At 51.6% G+C, this 19,355-nt stretch overlaps 1 protein-coding gene across 1 annotated transcript in view; it reads left to right on the plus strand.

The window, feature by feature from the left end:
• The window catches only part of Bcr (breakpoint cluster region), a gene marked incomplete at its 5' end in the record, with an annotated part of 128,593 nt that overhangs the window by 100,714 nt on the left and 8,524 nt on the right, over positions 1-19,355 (plus strand). The window contains 5 exon segments of the mRNA XM_005396371.2: positions 1,088-1,192; positions 1,805-1,879; positions 4,944-5,041; positions 7,567-7,698; positions 18,626-18,685. Of these exon segments, the coding sequence (XP_005396428.1) occupies positions 1,088-1,192; positions 1,805-1,879; positions 4,944-5,041; positions 7,567-7,698; positions 18,626-18,685 (470 nt within the window).

Genomic DNA, 19,355 nt, shown 5'->3' on the forward strand with positions numbered 1-19,355 from the left:
CTAGTCATTCCCTCATCCCGTGTGCCCGTCCCCGGTCCTGCACATACAGCCCACCGCTGTCAGCACCCACCCCTGGCCTTTTTTGCACCCCGCCACTACCCTGCCTCTTTCGGTCTCCCCCATCTCTTTACATTCTCTCCCTACCCAAGTTCTTCTCTGCCCCCCACCAATATTGCTGGTGCCAGCTGGGCCCTTGGCTGAGCCCATCTGGGCAGCCACATTGCTGGCCCCTGTCCACTTGGCTGGGCCTCTCAGGACAAGACACCGCTCTCTGTAATGGCCCTTTCCTTCTCTGGGCAGTTCCCTCTATTAGCAGTTTCTTCTCCAGAACGCCAAGCTGTACATGGGGTATTCAGGACTGGGGAGACAGACCTCACCCCAGCTCCTTGGGCTGCAGCTGTCCACCTGCCCACTCATCCCTCTTGTAGGGCAAGTCAGGCCAAACACTCTATCCTGGTGGTGCAGTCCTTCCATGGGGGTAGACGGTCTCCTTCCGGACCAGGGTCTCTGCCTGCCTCCAGCCTGTCCCGAGCTCCCGTGACCTCAGGCTCATCCTTCATTGCCATGCTGAGCCAGTCTTCTGTTTTAATATTGCTGTGTCCCAGCGGGCCAAGGGGTCCTGCCAGGGCTCACGTCTCAGGGATTCCTGCCGTGTCATGGGTCCTGAAACCATCCAGCTGGCAGCATCTGTTCCCTGCCCAGCTGTGTCCTGAAAAAAGCCCCTTTTCCTCACCTGGTGGAGAGACAGGGGCCTGTGTTACAGAGCGGGGGACAGAGCCACACTGGTGTCTGTCTGGAAGACCTCCCGGGGATGTGCTATCCGGCTGCCCTCTCCTCCTCAGTCCTGCCTGTTGGGGAGGGGGTGTGCCTAGGGTGGGTGTGGATGCGTGTTTGTAAGCATGATGCCCCCGTGAGCCTGAGGGCGGGGAAGCTGTGCTGCTCCACCTGCTTCACCTCGGAGCCACCAAGCCCCAGCCACTGAGCGGCCCTCCTGAGCCCGCTCCCTGCTGGGCGGTGAGGGTCAGGCGGGAGGGGCACAGGGAGCAGGGTAGACTGACCAGTCTCTGCGTCTGCTCCAACCTCTTAGGTTTCAAAAGCTTCTCCCTGACATCCGTGGAGCTGCAGATGCTGACCAACTCGTGTGTCAAACTTCAGACCGTCCACAACATTCCACTGACCATTAACAAAGAAGGTGAGGCCCCCTCCTGGGCGCAGAGCTGGGAGCCAGTGAGAGCCAGGCCTTCTCCCTCCATCAGCCCTGTCCTCGTGGCCAGTGGATTTTCCTTCAGAGGGAGTGTGTGCTTGTTGTGCCTGTTGTCTCTCCCAGGAGTGACAGAGCTCCTCAAGGGGTCTCTCCCCAGGCGTCTGCTGGGGAGCTGCGGAGATGGATGGTTTCATCCCTCGTCACAGCGCTCCTCAGCCCCTCTGCGCAGCGGATCCGGCCCCACTTCCCTGTCTTCCCCGAGCTCCTCTCCTCTGGGCATTCGCTGCCAACATTCCTTGATCGTGCTGGGTTTTGCACACACACGTGTGCGCACGCACACATACATGTGCATACCTGTCACACTCAGTGACCCTCTCCGTCTTTGGAAGTTTAATACTCTTTATCTTGATCACTGGTTTGCCTGTGTGGTGATCCCAGCTACATCCTAAGGTCCCAAACACAAAGCCCACCAGGAGCTCATTTTTGATCAGGGCACAGCCTTGCCCTGTGCCTGGGTGATTTGATTTTAAGGTGAAACCAGCTTCTCGGTCTTCCTGCTCCCAGGAGGACATATGCTCACCTCTTCGGTCTTTTGTGCAGATGATGAATCTCCTGGGCTCTACGGGTTCCTGAATGTCATTGTCCACTCAGCCACCGGGTTTAAGCAGAGTTACAGTAAGTGATTGGTTTGGTGAGGAAGGGACTGGGTTGGAGGAGTGCTGAGCAGGAGTCTGCACCCAGGAAGACAGGGCGTGGGGCAGGGAAGTTGTTCAGGTGACTAGCAGAGGCCTGTGGTTGCTGACCACTGTGAGGTGCTGGTGCTAGTTGCGGCCCTCCCTACTGCAGAATCGTTTTCCCTAATTCTCTCTGCCCTTTCTCCTGCCTGTCTCGGATCCTGCAAGCTAGTGAGCTGCCCTCTGCTGGTGAATCTTGTAATCACAGGAGCCAAAGTTTGATAGAGACCTGGTGGGAAACTGGTGGCAGTCCCAGTGTCTGAGAACCTAAGTTCCAAGCCAGCAGCTGTCAGCAGTGGGCCCTGGGCCCCATCAGCACTGGAGATCGGCTTTTCTGTCAAGCTGGATAGATAATGCCATTTTCTCTCCCAGCTTCTCAAGCTGTCAGGACAGTAAAGCTGACATCACAGCAGTTGTGCTGACCCCCGGGTGTGGAGCCCCAGCCAGTGCTCAGGTCCTCTGTAGGACAGCAGAGGTGGAAACAGTTCTGACCTTTCCACACCCGCTGCAAAACAAGAGGCCCCCCGCCAGTCACAGGATGAGAGGAAAGAGTTGAGTACATGTGATAAGGAACTTGTGTCCAGAGAATATGCAGAACTCTTACAGCCAAATAATAGGGAGACAGCCAGGTTTAAAAATGGGCAGAAGAATAAGCCTGAGACATTTCCAGGTAAATGGATGCAGCTGGAGACCATGCTCTTCGGTGAAATAAACGGGACACACGTGAAAATACCTCGTCATTTCATTGGTGTGAGAAACTGAAAGTGTACATAAGAACCAAAACATGAAATAGAAAGAAAGTGTTCAAATGGGGAGGGGAACAAGAGGGGGGAGAGGGAGAAAAAGTAAAAAAAAAAGTGAGAAAAGAAGGAAAAAGGAAACAAAAGCTTGTGTAAATGGGGAGGGGAGGAGGGGTTGGAGAGAGGGTAGAGGAATGGGGAAAAAAGAATCAAGAAATGAAAGATAAATTAAAAGGTGTAGGAATGGAAGTGTGGGGATCCGGAGACTCTGAGCTGGCTCTGGGCAGGGTTCCCAGGCAGCTGCAGGTACACAGGCCCCAGGGGACGCTGGCTTTTCCTCCCACCAATAGCCGAAGCCGTGGGCGGCCCCCATTCTAGGGCTTCAGGAGCCCCAGGCCTGGCTCTACCAGGGCATGAAGCCGGTTTCTGACCCTCAGGGTGTTCAGCTCTAAGCAGCTTCCAGCCCTCTCAGTCCTAAACTGGAAACCATAAGACACCTAGACAAGGACATAGGACAAAGTCTTGCTGACCTCGGCAATGGTTTTTTATCTACAGCACCAAACCGCACAGCCAGGAAATAAACCATGGATATGTTGATCTTCATTAAAATTTAAAACTTCTGCTCTGTGAAAGTTACTGTGAACAGAAAGACAAGCCATAGACTGGGAGGAAATATTTACAAAACATAGCTAATAAATGACTGTTATCTAGAATACACAGAAACCCCAGCAGAAGATTTGGATAGATACCTCACCAAAGACCTATGACTAGCTAATAAGCATATGAAATGTAATCTCCGTGAGTTAGGGAAATGCAAGTTAAAACCACATGGAGGTTCCCTGAGGACCCTGATCTAGTCAAGGTGAACACTGACAAATGTTGGCTAGGGTGTGCAGGAAGAGGAACCTCATACTCTGCAGGTAGAGATGCACCATGGTTCAGCCACCCTGAAAGCATTGCAGTTTTGTTCTGTTTTGTTTCGTTTACTCCTGAGGATCAAACCCAGGGCCTTGTGCAATCAGCGTGTGCTCTGTCGCTGACCACACCCCCAACCCCAATTGAACAGTTCCTTAAGAAGTTAAACACCTCCCACATCACATATCCCACCAATCCCGCTCTTTTTTTTGAGGTAGGGTCTCGCTATGCAGTTCAGGCTGGCCTTGAACCCACTTTGTAGCCCAGGATGGCCTTAAACTTGCAGTGATCCTCCTGCCTCAGCCTCCCGAGTGCTGGGATTACAAGTGTGTGTCCCCACGCCCAGCACCAACCCCACTTGTAAGTATTCATTTTAGAGAAATAAAAACATTTCCACGTGAACGTTTATACAAAGCAGGACTTATCCATGTAGTGGATGACAATATTAATGATAATGGCATTATCTAAATGACAAAAAGGAACAAGGTGCTGATAGAGGGAACACATACTACACGGGACAAGGAAACCAGATGTAGCTCTCAAACTTGCTGCTCTTATTTTATGTCTCGCCCCAGTGAGGTGCGTGTGTGGTGTACCACATCCAACCCCTGAGCTACTGTCCTGTTTCCTTGCCCTGTCCACTAGACACTGTTCTCCACTGCTGGCACTTCATCATCTCTGGCCACCTCCACCCAGGCCCTTGGCAGTGGCCTCCTTCCTGGTCCCCACCGGCAGGTCTCCCCCACATGCCCACCTACAGCTTTTTCTAAAACACAAACCCCACCCTGTTTATACCACTTAGAGCCATCCAGACCCTGCATACAGAGCACTCTGTCTCACCCCTAGATCTTACCACCCTCCTCTCCCCATGGACCCCACAACTTTCCCAATACTAAGCTGCCTCCTGTGCCCCACATTGGCCCGGAGCCCCTGTCCCCAACTCTGCCTGGTACAGTTCATGTCCAGGTGTGCTCACATTATAAGCGCTGTTCCCTCCTCCGCCGACCCGTGCCGTGGCTTTGCTGTGTCACAGTGCCCTGGGTTGCAACGGCACATTCATCTCTGGTCCTTTCCACCCAGGGCTCATGTCACTGTCACAGCTGTGGCCAGGCATTATCAGGTGACCAAGTAAGTGAACGTTCAGCCACATCCTATTCCCTAGTCCCTCGGGCAGAGCAGGGGTACTGCGTGAAGTGCTGGTATTCATGCCAGCTGTTAGTTTATTTTTATAAAGGAAGTGAACATCCTTTTTTTTTTTTAATACTTTTTTGAAAGTGATACCTGCTCTTACAAAGAGAATGTAGGTGATTTGGAAAAGTACCTTCACTTCTCCCTGTCACTTGCCCACAGATCTGTACTGCACCCTGGAAGTGGATTCCTTTGGATATTTTGTAAATAAAGCAAAGACTCGAGTCTACAGGGACACAACTGAGCCCAACTGGAATGAGGTAAGGCGTCTGCTTCCACCAAGGGCTTCAGCCGGTAATTTCCACTAGAGTCTAAACCTCCGGGGGTTCCCTAAGAGCTTCCCCTGAAGGCCATGAAACCCATGCAGCTGGTGTTCCTGGAATCTCCTGGGGCAGGCGGGGGGGAAGGGGGGATTGACGTGGCCAAGAGATTTTAATCTCCAAATTCCTGAGAATCTTAACCACCCACCTCCCATCACAAAGAAACAGCCTATTTTGCCAGGGAAGTGTTTGGAAAGCACACTTCAAAGGGCTTTTTGTCCAGCCTTTGTTACTGCCTAGTATTTACTTACTAGGTTTCCATAGCGCTTTTCCTCAGAAGCTGGAATGAGCCTTCTATGGTGCTTGGTTTCCAGAAACCTGGGGCTCGACCCATGGCGGCTGGGTTGGGGGCCACATACCCAGCTCCCTGGGCCTTGCTGGTCTGAAAAGGTCCTGTTTGCAGTCTCAAGGTATTGAGTTTGTATAGTCTATTGCTCTCCCTTCCGTGACCTTGGAGGGCTGCTGTATTTGGCCTTGAGCCTTTGGTAATCAGGGCATCATTGCAGAGAGGCCCGTATCTATGAAGTCCCCAGATCCATGAGGTACCATTTCCAGGTGGAGCCCCAGGCCCAAGAGAGCTGCCTCCTGTGCCCTACCCTGCACAGGAGAAATATTTGAGCCGCTGGGCAGTTTGGCTTAACCCTGTCAAGTGGCTAGCAGGCCAAGTGGCGGGAGCAGAAGCGAGGCCTGCTGGCTCAGCGGCCACTACTCTGTGTTTATTAGGCTTGTTGCCTGACTGGAACAAGGGCGCAGAAGTCCATGTGGTTACCTATTCACTGTAGCTCTGGGTGCCCCTGCCAAAAGGGCCAAGTGGCAGCTGTGGTAGAGTGGGAGGTCTCTCAGAGCCTCTTGGGAGCCATCATAGAATGTCTTGTAGAAAGCAAGGGTGGGGGGTGCACCCTGGAGAAGCATCAAGGAAGGGGTTCTAGGAGACTGAAAAGGTTCAGGTGCAGGACAGCAACCAAAGCTCCAGAAGCAAGAAGGCATGGAGGGTTCCAAGTGGCAAGTCACCTGGTATCCCTGCAGATCAGATGGGGGGGTTGTACACTCCTGGTTCAGCCTTCTCACCCTCCTCGGTTTCCCTGCCTAGAGCCCATGCCTGCAGAGGAGTGGGTATGAAATCGAGTTCACAGAAAGTATTGTATGGGTGATGGTGAAACAGGTTAACTCCACGTACCCACAGCAGACAACTTAAAAACCCAGGGGAGCATTCCACATCCTTCTATATCGTGTCAACTTCCATGCATCAGTTAAAAAAAAAAAAAAAATTTCTTGTATATTTAATTTTATTTTATGAAGCCAGGGATGGAAAGACGGAGTTGTGCATGCAAAGCACATGCTGTCGTTAAGCTGTAGTCCCTTTCTCATTGTTGAGACAAAATACCTGACACCCAAAGTAAAAGGAAGAAAGCTCATAGAGTGGCACGGCAGAGGGGCATTTCAGGGGAGAAACAGCCCAGGGTATGGCAGGGCAGGCAGAAGGCAACAAGCAGCCAAGTAGTGAAGCAGCAAACAGCAAAGCAGCAGCTGCCTTCTTTCTGTCCCTTTCTGTTCCATCTGGGCTGCAAGCGTATCGATTGATGCTACCCACACCCAGAGTGCGGCGCCCTTAACCCTGTCATCACACCCTTACCCACATTCTCACACCCTAATCCAGCCCCCTTTGAAGCCCCCCACCTATCACTATATAAGGCTTTGGGAGGACATCTAGATAAAAGCCACGGCAACCCCCAACCTATATTTTATTTCTTTGGAGCAATTTTAGGTTCACAGCAAAACAAAAAAAAAGCATTCCCACAAACCTCCTACCCCACCCCAACTGTTGAAATGTCCACCAGAATGAGACATATATTATCATTGGTAAACCAGTATCGACACATCCATAGATGATAATAGGATTCCCTCTTAGTATCATATAATCTATGGATTTTGACAAATGTATAATAATACATATGTACCATAATAGTATCATACAGAATAATTTCACTGTCCTGAAATGAACCCACGTATATATAATATTTTCACCCATTCTCCTGCATTAGTCTCCTAAGTAGCTGGGAGTATAGACATGTGTTATCATACCTGGTACCTGCCATCCCTGAAAAGCTGGTGCCTACCATCCCTGAATATCTGCGTTTTGAACAAGCACCCCTGAGATTCTGGTGTAGTGGTGTAGGAACCAGCCTGGGAGATTCTGGTGTAGAGAGTTTGAATTAGGTTTGAGAGAGATGCAGAGCTGGATGAGCATGTATGCTGGGCCACACCATAGTGGCAGTGACACACAGGGAGTGCTCCTTAGGATGTGAAGACTGCGTGAAGAGTGTCTCAAGGCAAGGCCTCTCTGGGGCAGGAAGGCACTTTGTTGGCAGGCCATGGTTCAGAGGCCTCCTCTGCCCATAGTACTGACCGCCACACACTTGAACCTGCTTGTCCATGCACAACTTTTCTTCTTTTTTGGCCCATAGGAGTTTGAGATTGAGCTGGAAGGCTCCCAGACCTTGCGGATATTGTGCTATGAAAAGTGTTACAACAAAATGAAGATTGCCAAGGAAGATGGCGAGAGCACGGACAGGCTCGTGGGGAAAGGCCAGGTCCAGGTGAGGCTTCCGCTCCCTCTTCCCCCTCGGGATGCCCCATGATCTTTTTCCTATGTGGGGTTTGGGGACAGTGAGATGGCCTGGTTCCTGAGGTGGGTGGGCAGGTGGAGAGCTGAAATGCCAGCCGTGGGAGGCTTGGGCTGGCTCCTTCTTGGGTCCTTTCCTGCTCTTTCATCTGTCTGCATATCTTTTATATCCCTTTATGACCCCAAAGGAGTTTCTGTTAAATTTCTCAGCTCCTCCATGGCCTTGGGAAAGCACACTGGCAGAATAAGATTAGGTGGTACCACGGGTTTAAATTGCTAGTTACAGGGCCATGTCTGTATGAGTCCCGGAGTCTGCCCACTTGAATTCCATTCCCTGGGGTCTGAACCCAGTTTCCGGCTGCATCCCGCAGCAGGGCCAGTACAAGTCCCCGAGAGTCAGTATAGAAGCCCCCGAGTGGGCCAGGAGAATGTGTCTATACAGGACCAGCGGAGGGTCCCAGGTCCTCAGGGAGAACCACACAGAGCTTCGGTCCACTGTATTCAGCCCTTGGAAACTACTACCGTATTTCTCACTTCCTGGATGACAGGAGCTGGCACCAACTGCCTGACCCTGGCTCTGCCCTACAGCTTTGCAAGGGTGACTGGGAGAAAGCCTTCCTTGTAGTACATCTTATCAGGCTTACCTCAGCCAGTTCGGCACCACGCTGCCCCGCAGGTGGGTCCAGTCTCGGGTGTTACTTCCCACGTTCTGGACCTTTGCCTAAAGGGGAGAGGGTTTGGCATTCTAGATGCCTTTGGGAGCACAGGGCTTACTGTGAAGCCCCATTTCCCTTCCCAAGGGCAGGAAATAGAAATCGTCTGCAGTAAACATTGAATGACAGGAATGATGAAAGGGGACAGTGACTCTTCCCTGAGTAATACATAGCCTTACAGTGAAGCCCGCGTTCTCCTGGTTGAGATGAATAACCCTTGCTGAGGCTCTGCACCCCATCCCCACCCTCTGGCTGGCCAGGATCTCAGAAGATGCACGCCGATTTTCACCATGGAGGTATAGTAGGTAACTGAGGCACTCAGAGCCTTTTGGGACTCCCTGTACTGTACCTGAGACCAGGGCTAAGAGCAAGTGTCCTCTGATCCTTCTGTCTGCCCCACCATGTAGGTTTCAGTCCCCCCTTGGCCTTCATATACAGTCTCATGATGGGAGTCAGCCACACAGATGGGCCGCACCACCCTGCTTGGAACCCAAGGCAGTTTTCCTATATTGCTATTCCCTGAGCATTCTGGTACTGCGCTCCTTTGAGAACCAAAGTGTTACCACATCTGCCAAGTGACAGTTTGAGTGGTGGCCATTTTGCTACCATAATGAAAGACTAAGACAGGCCGCTTACAAAGAGGAGGAGGTTTATGTCCCATCGGTTCAGCTCTGGGGAGGTTCCTCTTGGCTGTGTTGGGTCATGGTAAGAGTTCACGTGGGAAACAGAGATCACATCTCCAAACAGGAAGCCAGAGAGCAAGTTGAGATCAGGCTTGATCTTAAAACCCAGGAGTCTGTCAGGTATGGTGGCACATACCTGTGATCCCAGCACTTGGGAAGCTGAGGCAGGAGGATCACTGCGAGATTGAGACCAAACTGGGCTCTGTAGTGAGTTTGAGGGCAGCGTGAACTACATGGCAAGACCCTGTCTCAAAAGAAAACAAAAACCCAAGAGTCCAGTGAGCACTCAGTCTCTTCCAAAGCTAGCTCCCCCGGTGACCTGAGGACCTGCTACCAGCCTGCACGTGTTAAAGATCCCACCTCAGCATTGTCACACCGAGGGCCATCCTGCCAACAAAGCCTTGGAGGTCAGACCACATCTGAACCGTAGCACGTGTGTTCTCATTTGGTTCTTACAGCATATCTTTGAGAAAGGTCTTTTGGCACTGCAGATGCTTCCTAACTTGCTTAGAGTCTTTGAGTTAACAGAGAAGTGGACAGAGCAGAGTGCACAGCTGCTGCACTTTCACTGATCTTCTTTCCTTTCTTCTCTCTGTGTTTTGCCATCCTCCCAATCCAGGGCATTCAGCACCCACATGTCAAGCCCTGGGACCAAATCTAGCCCAAATCTTATACCTCATTACAGCTGAGCCCGAGGATACCTATAGGCTGGGTGCCTGGCTCTTTTTATTGGCTCATCAAACAAGGCAAAAGGAGGTTCTGATTCCATCAGTCATTGACTTCATTCATTCAGCCCTCAAGTTCAGGAGCCATGGAAGTGACCGAGTTTGATTGAGGGCCTATGAGTACTGTCACCGGTAACTGGGGGTCTCAGTGAGAAGGAGAACAGCATTAATGCTCATCTTCTTCCTTTAGCACACCAAGCCCACTTTTGAAACCCTTGCCATAATGCCACTGTACATAAACAAAATATGCACGCCACATATGCTTTCTTCTCAGACACTCTGAGCATCCCAGTTTAGGAAAAAGGAGAAAAAAATTGCTGACCTGGGCCTGGTGGTACATGCCTGAAACAGGGCTTATTCAGGGCAGGACTGTTGAGATAGGGCAGGAAAAGAACCAAGAGGGGTGGTGCATGCATTCAGGGGGCTGAGGTAGGAGATCGCAAGTTTCCGCCCAGCCTGGACTGTGTAGTGCAGTGGTGGTAAATCTATGGCACGCATGTTGTATTTTGCTTTTAAGACAAAAAATGTTAATGTATGAATTTTTATTTAATTTTATTGTCTTTGAGACAGGGTCTCACTATGCAGTTCAAGCTGACCTTGAACTCACTTTGTAGCCCAGGCTGACCTCGTACTCGCAATGATCCTCCTGCCTCAGCCTCCTGAGTGCTGGGATTACAGGCGTGTGCCGCCTGCCTGGTGAATTTTTTTAGAGTAAGACCTTAGTATTCAGGCTTAATTGCAGTCTTAGCACTTTGCCAGAAATAAGCTGGTTTGGGGTTCCAGTTCAGGCATTCAGCTCCATCACTGGCATAGTAAATTCAAGGCCCACCTAGAGAGAGAGAAAAGAATAAAATAAACAGAGCAAGGTAGACCTTTGTGTAAAACTAGGTTCAAATCGCAGTATAGCATGGGCATGTAGACATTTAAAGCCAAGGAGCCAGGTTGGGGTCGGTAGGTTGAAAGTGATGTCAGGCATAAGGGACGTTCTGGCTACACTGACCTAACAGGATTCTTCCTGAGGGCTGGCTGTGTGATCAGACACCACCAGGGGGATGCTCAGGGGTGAGCAGATATTAAGGACCGTTGGAGGCTGAGTTAGTCCCTCCGAGAACAATTCTGAAAGAGCCCCTCCTTGCTATTCTTTCCTGTCAGTGCCCGTCAGACCTCACTAGGATCCAGAGTGTGACTGCAGCAGAGGGGTTGTGGGCACTATGAAAAAAATCCACCCATGTTAAACTCAAATGCGGACCTTACCCAGGACCACTGGGACAGTCGTAGGAGTAGGGCAAGTCGTAAGAGATTGGGTTCAGCAGGGGAAATTGAGAATTTATATGAAGAACAAGGGCAGAACCACTCGGCAGAAAAGGACTGAGTGGCTGAGGATGTAGCTCAGTGGCACAGTGCCTGTCTGGCAAGCACAAGGTCCTGAGTTCGATGCCCAGAAAGAAAAAAAGAAGAAAAAGAAAAAGAAAAGGACTGACAGTTGAAAAAAGTACATTACTCAGTCCAATTAGAGCCGGGCATGGTGGCGCACGCCTGTAATCCCAGCACTCGGGAGGCTGAGGCAGGAAGATTGTTGCGAGTTTGAGGCCAGCCTGGGCTACACAGTGAGCTCAAGGCCAGCCTGGACTGCATAATGAGATCCTGTCTCAAAAAAAAAAAAGATAAGAATCTGCCAGGTACCATACCACATGCCTGTAACCCTGGCACTTGGGAAGCCAAGGCAAGTAGATCGAAGGTTTGAATCCCTCCCGAGCAACTTCAGACTCTGTCTCAAAATTTAAAAGTGGGGAGGGGAGGGCTGGGAATGTAGATCACTGTGAAAGCCCTGGGATCAGTCCCCATTATTGCAAAAAATAAAAAGACAAGACTGTTGATTTCCCCAGCCTCACCTTTCATGTGCGTCATTACCCGCCCCCAGACTTGCTTCCTTACCTCTGAATTGGGGTGGGGGACCATAGTGCCTTGAGGGCTCAGTGACTCGAAGTCAGTGTAGCTGCTATTTATTATTCTTATTAGTCATTGTCATTGTTAGTGAGGAGGTAGTGGAGAAGGCCAGATCTGGCGCCAGCCCTCTGGTCACTGGGAAACCTGGCCCCCGGACCCTCATTAAACGGGAAGGAATCAGAGCCCTGCGTGAAGGGCCTTTATGACTCATGCTGCATAGGCGGTAGCTGGGCTGCCTCCTGGCGACAAGCTCCTGGCGGCGGGGCTTGTTTGTGTGATCCCGAGAGGAAGGAAGTTGGGGGAGGGGTGGTGATGTTGATGATCCTGGTCTGGCTTCTTTCACCCCCGCAGACGCTACAGTGTTTTCTATATGGGGCCTACCTGGGAGAGGCGTCCAGGACTCTCCGGCTCAGCCTCCCTGAGCCAGGCTTTCCAGTGACATCAGGCGCCTTCTGTGCCGTGCCACGTGGGAGGGGCGCTCAGCTGTGCACATCCTGCTGCTGGGAGTCAGTGCGGATAGTGTGGCCTGCACTCTCCTGTCTCCCGGCAACCTCTGTAGACACCTTTGACTCAGAAGTTGAGTGGAAAGACTTCCTCTGAGACAAGGCCATCAGCTTAGAGTGTCCAAGGGAAGACGGGAAGAAGTCCAGACCTAGCCAGGAGGACAGGCCGAGAGGGACGGGTCAGGATGGAGACTGAGTCTCCAGTGAAGCTGCTCACATACCTGTGTTGTGGGCAGGGCGCATCAGAATCTTCCAGGGCTGCGGTCCTGGCTCCATCTGTTTTGACCTCCCCTACGTGATACTGATAGGCACTTGGGCATGTCATGTGCAAGGGACATTCTGGCTAAGCTCAGGCCCAACTCGGGTTTCTTCCCCACTTTTTCAAACGACAGTCCTCGGTGGGCTGTCCGGTCCGCACATCCCTTCTTGCAAGACAGAGTCTCCACAAGAGGAGGGTGGAGGGTTCATTCCTTTGAAGAAACTAGGACAGATGAGCTGGCTTGTTAGAGCCATGAGCTAGAAAGACCGAGGGATATTGGGTATAGCTAGGACACACCACCAGCACAGTGCTGACTATTCAGGAAGAGTTGGTTAACAACTTTCCAAGCTCTCAAATTTGGGCTGGTGCAGGGGGCCCAGGCCAGGGTCCACCTCCAGCTGTCTGAGCAAACAGTGCTATTCTAATCCACCATCAAGACACCAGGAGTCTGCGGGGCCACCCTTGGGATTGAGGGCTTCCTGTGTGCCAGGCCCCAGGGATCCCCGAAACAAGACAATGTCTGCCCCAGGCTTCAGGATCCGAAGGCTTGGAAAGAAACTGTGGATGTGCCAAGGGCCAGGGTAGGCTGTGGCACAGGGACCACTCATGGCTCAAATGACACGTAATTGCAGTGCAGGGTCAGGGCACAGAGAAGCCTTCCCAGAAGAGGGGACACTGTCTTCAGGGAAGGATTTTCCAAGCACTGAGACCAGCAGTAGCACATGGCGTAGTGTAACCAGAGGAGTTGGCCCAAAGAGGCCAGTCTGTGGCTCAACGCAGCGCAGCCAGGGCAGGGATGGACCTCAGGGTGCTGTTGGGTGCCCCAGGGCATTCTGGGCCAGGACCAGTATCACCAGTCAGCAAATACCAAGACACTCGGAGCCACACATCTGTTGGGAATTTCTTCGCATGGTCTTTTCCTTCTGTACCATTCATTCATTAATGTTCCAGCCTATTAAAATCTCGCACCCCATTTCTTCTCCCCAGGGAGTAACTTTATATCAAGTCCTTGAATTTTATCTTCTCTCATTTTTCCCATTGGTTCCATTTCTCCTGACCTTTTATGCGTCTTTCATGACTCAGATTTCAAGGACTTCAGGTTGATCTGCTCTTGTTTCTAGAGATGAGCCCATTCGGCACATTTTGTGTGAATGGAATCATACCAGAGGTGACCCGTTTTTTTTTTTTTTAAGTATGTGTTTGCAGTACATAATGTTTACATTGCTCATGTGGAGTTGGTACTTTTTTAACTGGTTTCCTTCACATAGAGTGACGTTTCTCAGGGTCTCCCACATGGTAGTATTATCAGTAATAACCAAATATTCAGCCATGTGTGTGTCCCACATTTTAGTTTCTCCATTCACTGGTTGACAGACACTTGGTTTGTTTCCAGTTTGGGGCTGTTGTGGTTCATGCTGTGAACATAGGCTTGGTGTAAGCCTTGGCATAGATGACTGTGTCCCTTCTTGGGCAGACAGTTGGTGGAATTGTTAGATCTCACAACCAGTTGACTTTGGGAGAATTATTCCGCTTTTTCCAGAGTAGCTGCAGCATTTTCCTCTTCAGTGGACTGTGCATGAGCGTTCCCATTTTCTCTATATCCTCTCTTAACACTAGTTCACAGTCCATCTTTTTTATTATAGCTGTGTGTTTTTTTGAGCACAGGGCTTTGCTCATCCTCCCCTACTGAGCTCCTTTACCCTTGTAAGTGACGCTGGAGACTGGTTGTGATCAGATAGATAAAACTGCTGTAGCTCAAGAGACCAGATCATGGTGGTAGGAGTAGGTCTGGAACCTCACAGTGGGAGGCCAGACTTCTCTCCAGGAGCGCAGAGCGTATCTGGCGCTCTCCACAAAGCCCCCAGGGAGTAGGTTACAGTGCAGATACAGTATGTAGAGTTCAGAGAGGAGCACCTAGGGAGGCCCTGCTGCACCTTCTGGGCCTGGGATGATGGTGGATGTGGAGGATGTTGTTTACCAGGAGGCAAGTGAGGAGGGACAGAGCATTTCCTTCTTTGGGCAGTTGAGTCATGGCCTCCCCCAGGGCAGGGGTGGGTGAGATCATGCCCTGTGGTCATCCATCACTGGTGGCTCATCTGTCCTTATTGACTGCAGAGGAAGCAGGACAGTGCTTGGTCCTCAGCAAAGCCATTATGAGGGATGCCTGGGGCTGTGCTCAGCACGTACCCCTAGCTGGATGTAGACCTTCCCCAACCCTTCATCCCTTCCCTGGGATGGACGTGCTGGCTGTTTTCTACACAAGCCTCTCGGCAACTGTCCACTAGGGCCACTGATCACATTTGTTCTTCCAAGGCCCCCACCTTGCCCAGCCCCTTTGGGAGATGAGCGCTGGCCCAGGCTGTCCTGTCACTTGGTGTGAGCACCCCGGTACCCCGTACCGCAGTGGACACATTCTTCATGGACACTGCAACTCCAAGGGCACTCTCAGTAGCATCTGGCATTTCATTTTCCCTTAACGAGCAGTTCCTAGCTCTCCCAACCCAAACTCTAGTTTTTCTACATCCTAGGGAGGGGTTAGTCAGCCTCTCTCTCCCTCCTTCTCACTGCCTCCCCTCCCTGTCCCTCTCCACATCCCATCCCCTCACGTTCGCTTCCTTTCCCTCCTTCCCACTCCCTCCTCTCACCCTGTCTTCCCTCCCCGTCTCCTCACCCACCCCCTGCTCTCTTCTCCTGTCTCCCCTTTCCCCCTTGCCTCTCCCCTGACACTTGATTTTTTTTTTTGAGACAGTCTTGTTAAGTTGCTATAAGTTCTTGGCGTTGAACTTCAATCCTCTTGCCTCAGCCTCCTAAATAGCCAAGCTTACAATCATGCATTAAAGGGCTGAGGATGTAGCTCAGTGGTAAAGCACTTGCTTAGCTTGTGCAAGTCCCTGGGTTCAATCCTCAGCTCCATAAAAAAACAAAAAATAAATCCAAGCCTCTTGCTTGTTTCTCTGGTACTTTAAATAACTATGAGAGAATGTGCCGCCCTTGAGGGCTACTTGGGCTTAGTCTGTACCAAGACCAGGGACTGATCATTGAGTTCTTCTTTGTGCAGTTTCTGCTCTGCTAAGTACATCATGTTCTTTGGGGCTAGATGCCTAGAGGCCACACCCCAAGCAGGAGATAGGGGCCAGGTGTGGGTGGGTGCTAGATGTCAGTACGCAGGAGCAGATAGTGCTGGACTCCTGAATAGGGCTCTCACATCATTCAGCCAGCTTGCTAGGGGAAGAAGGACCAATTTAGGGAGCATGGGTCACTGGCTGAGGGGTTTAAGGGCCCAGGGGCATTTTCCAGGGTACTCACAGCCCACAGTGGACTGACCAGGCCTCACACGTTACTCAGTATCTCCAGATTTGGACCACAGGAAACCAGCCACTTGAGAAGAACGACTGAGACACACTGGAATTCCCGTAACCAGCAGGCTCCAATTGGGGGGAGGCGTGTTTTTCCCATTCACAAACAAAAAAGTGGAATGCAGGGGTGATGGGAAACTTTGACCTTGGCCAGCCAGACTGGAGGGCGGTGCTTCCCTGGAAGCCTGGTCAAAAGGCCCCAGGATCTGAGAGCACGCCAGTGTGCTCCTGTCCAGCCCCACAGTACTGGAAGCAGCAGGACCGAGGATGCGAGAGTCGTTGTCTGCCCCCGCTGTGATGCAGGGCCTCCTTCGGTACTTCTGCCGCAGCCAGGCAGGCCGGAGCCGAGTGGCCTCTGCCGAAAAGCGCCTGTGTGCTCGAGGCACTGCCCTGTGGGACCACATCCGAAACCTGGTGTACAGGGGCAAGGTGGGCCGGCAAGTGGGACTCACTTCCCAGGTGGGCGGGGAAGGGTGGGGGACCTCTCCCCCAGATGTCTCAGACAGCGGCTCCTCATGTCCTTCTGCTTACCCGGTATAGGGGCTGCTTGTCCACGGTTTGCGCCAATTCTGGGGTTTTGAGGGAAGAGGGGCCTGTGATGGTAACTCTTGGGAGGGCAAAGGATTTGTCCTGTTCAACTTGCTTCTTCGTTTCTGTTGTTTCTGAGGAAGGAAGCGTGCCTTCTCCCCTTCCCTGGGCAGCCCAACACAGCACGGCCTGGTGCTGATGCGTGCCCTCGTTGCCTCCAGCCGTACCTGGTCTGGTACGGGCAGAGAGCTCTGGCGCTCCAGAGCTGGGAAGCACTCAGTCATTCTCCTCCTGCCTCCTCTGGAGGAGGCCTGGGACTTACTTTTTCAGGGAAGCATCCCTTAGGAGAGTTCTTTTTCTGGGTGGTTTGTGATTGGCTGGTCGCTCCTCATGGAGCTTGCTTCTCAGGGTAGGGTCCGATGGGCTGGAGAGTGGCCTCTAAAATCTCCTGGGTTAGAAGCAAAATGAGAACTTGTAGCCACACAGCCATCTGAGGGAGGCGGTCTTTCACCCTTGGATGTTCTGTGTTATCCTGACTGTACATTTCAGGTCTTCAGGGATGTTAACCAGTAGAACCTAGAAGGAAACGTAAACCACTAGGATGTGGCAGGTGCAGGCCGAGGACTGGGTGCGCATATCTGGGAAGTGGAGGCAGCTGGGCTCCCTGGCCTGCTCCTGAAGTCCTCCTTGTTTTCCACCTGCACAAGGCCTGGATAGCTATAGTTTCTGGGGTCTCTTGCAGCAGATAAATGTGTGATGCCTGCCCTAAGCTCCTCTCTAGACCTAGCACTGTGCTTAGCACTGTTGCACGCATGCACACATATGTGGGTGTGTCTGTGTCTCACATGTACACAGAAATCATGAGGTGTGGGCCTTGCTCTTAAGCGCCTTGTCTAGTAGTAGAATTATCACATGAAGCAAGCAATAAGAACACAAGGCCATGCATGATGTATGCCACATTTTGTGGTGTTGGACAGTGGCTTCCTGACCTGACTTTGCCCCAGGCACCTGGGGAGGTTTCTACTTGTGCAAATCCCAGGTCTTGTTCAGAAATGTGGGTCTAGTTCTTTGCAAGTACAATTCAGGAAGGTGTTTTATGCTTTTGTTTTGCAGTGCTGGGAATCGAACCCAGGGGCTTGCACATATCACCATGCTCTGCTTGAGCCACATCCTCAGTCCTGGGAGGTGTTTTTTTATTGTTTCGTTTTCACTTTTGGGTTTGTTTTTTTTTTTTTTGCTTTTTGTTTTGAGACAGGGTCTCATTATGTAGCTCAGGCTAGCTTTGAACTCACTCTGTAGCCCAGGCTGGCCTTGAGCTCACAGTGATCCTCTTGCCACAGCCTCCCGAGTGCTGGGATTACAGGTGTGTGCCACCGCGCTTGGCTCTGGGAGGTGTTGTTTTAACAAGAACCCCCCAGCTGCTAATTCACCCAACCCACCCAGGGGTCTCCGCTTTATTCAGGAGCTTCTGATGTAGTGCACTTACCAAAAAGAGGGACAGAGACTTCTCAGATGCCAGAGCTGTAGCCTGTTTATTTAGGTGACACTAAATGGCAGGTTCCTGCTGAACACCTGTTGGGCAGTGCTCTGTGGAGGTAGGCATTAGAGGGGCTTCCTTCCAGCCCCCTCTCCTGTCCGCTGTATGACTTGGGCCTGGGCTCTGTGTCCTTCTGAGCCTGACACTAAGCCATAGGACTGGCCTGGCCTGGAGGCTTTTCTTGCCACAAGCCGGGCCACAGCACAGAGAGAAAACAGCGTCCATGATTCCCTTGGACAGGAGCTCTCTGGTACTATGCCCCCACCCCCGAAGTTGCTGCTGAAATTGGTCTTCCCAAAATGTTCTTTATACCGATTGTTTGCCCTCTGTGGAACATCTTGCAGCACCTTTGACTGACTGATGGTCGGGGGAGCAGGACCTTGGACTCCATCATGGGGGGAGAGGGCCTGTCACTCACACCAGCGTAAGCTCTGCCCCAGGAAGCAAAGGCCTGAGAGCAGTAAGGCCCTGAGTTCCAGGGCTTTCTGACAGGTTATTTCCTGTCTCTGGATCCTTCTTGGTTTCTGGATCAAGGTGCTGTATTCAGGCTCTGCTTCCTAGGTGTGGAGCGGTAGCAGGTGTGGGCTGCCGCCAACCGGCATTTCTGGTTGACACAGGGGCCTCTGCTAATCGTGCCTGCTTGCTTTCAGCTGGACCCCCAGGCCCTACAGGACAGAGACTGGCAGCGGACTGTCATCGCCATGAACGGGGTATGTACTCACTGGCCTCCGTCAGTGCCTGCTTTCCATGGAAGGTTGCAGTGGCCCTGATCCCTCCCAAAGAGCTCAGAAAAAGGCTAAGGCTGAGCTGATGGCTGAGAGGGGAGAGGCACCTACAGAGCAGAAATGCAGTCACAGGCTAGCCCCTGAGCATCCTCCTCAAAAAAGGGCTCATAGTGCCACCTGGCAGTGGGCATCTCAACCCAGGGGGGTCTTTCCATAGAAACTAAGGCCTCTGATTAGGGTCCAGCAGTCCCTGGAACGTGTACACAGGTTGAATATTCCTTACCCAAAATACTTGGGACCAGAAGCATTTCAGGTTTCAGGGGTTTTTTCCCTGATGGGGGAATATAGCCTATATGAAATGACATGGCTGGGGATGGGATCAAAGTCTAAACATGAAATGCATTTCCATTTCATACCTACCTTACATGCACAGACAGACGATAATTGTATGTGTGTTCCCCATCAGCGTAAGGTCAGGTGTGGAACTGTCCACTTGTCCTGTCATGTCAGCACTCAGAACATTTCAGATCGTGGAGTATTTCAGTCTTTCAGGTGAGGGATGCTCAGCATGTTACCCCAGAGGGCAGAGCTAAGCCTAGATTTTGTTTTGTTTTGGTTTGGTTTGGGTTTTTTTCTGGTACTGGGAATCAATCTC

This window comes from Chinchilla lanigera, unplaced genomic scaffold (assembly GCF_000276665.1).
Source record: "Chinchilla lanigera isolate Chin_1 unplaced genomic scaffold, ChiLan1.0 scaffold00054, whole genome shotgun sequence".
NCBI lineage: Eukaryota > Metazoa > Chordata > Mammalia > Rodentia > Chinchillidae > Chinchilla > Chinchilla lanigera.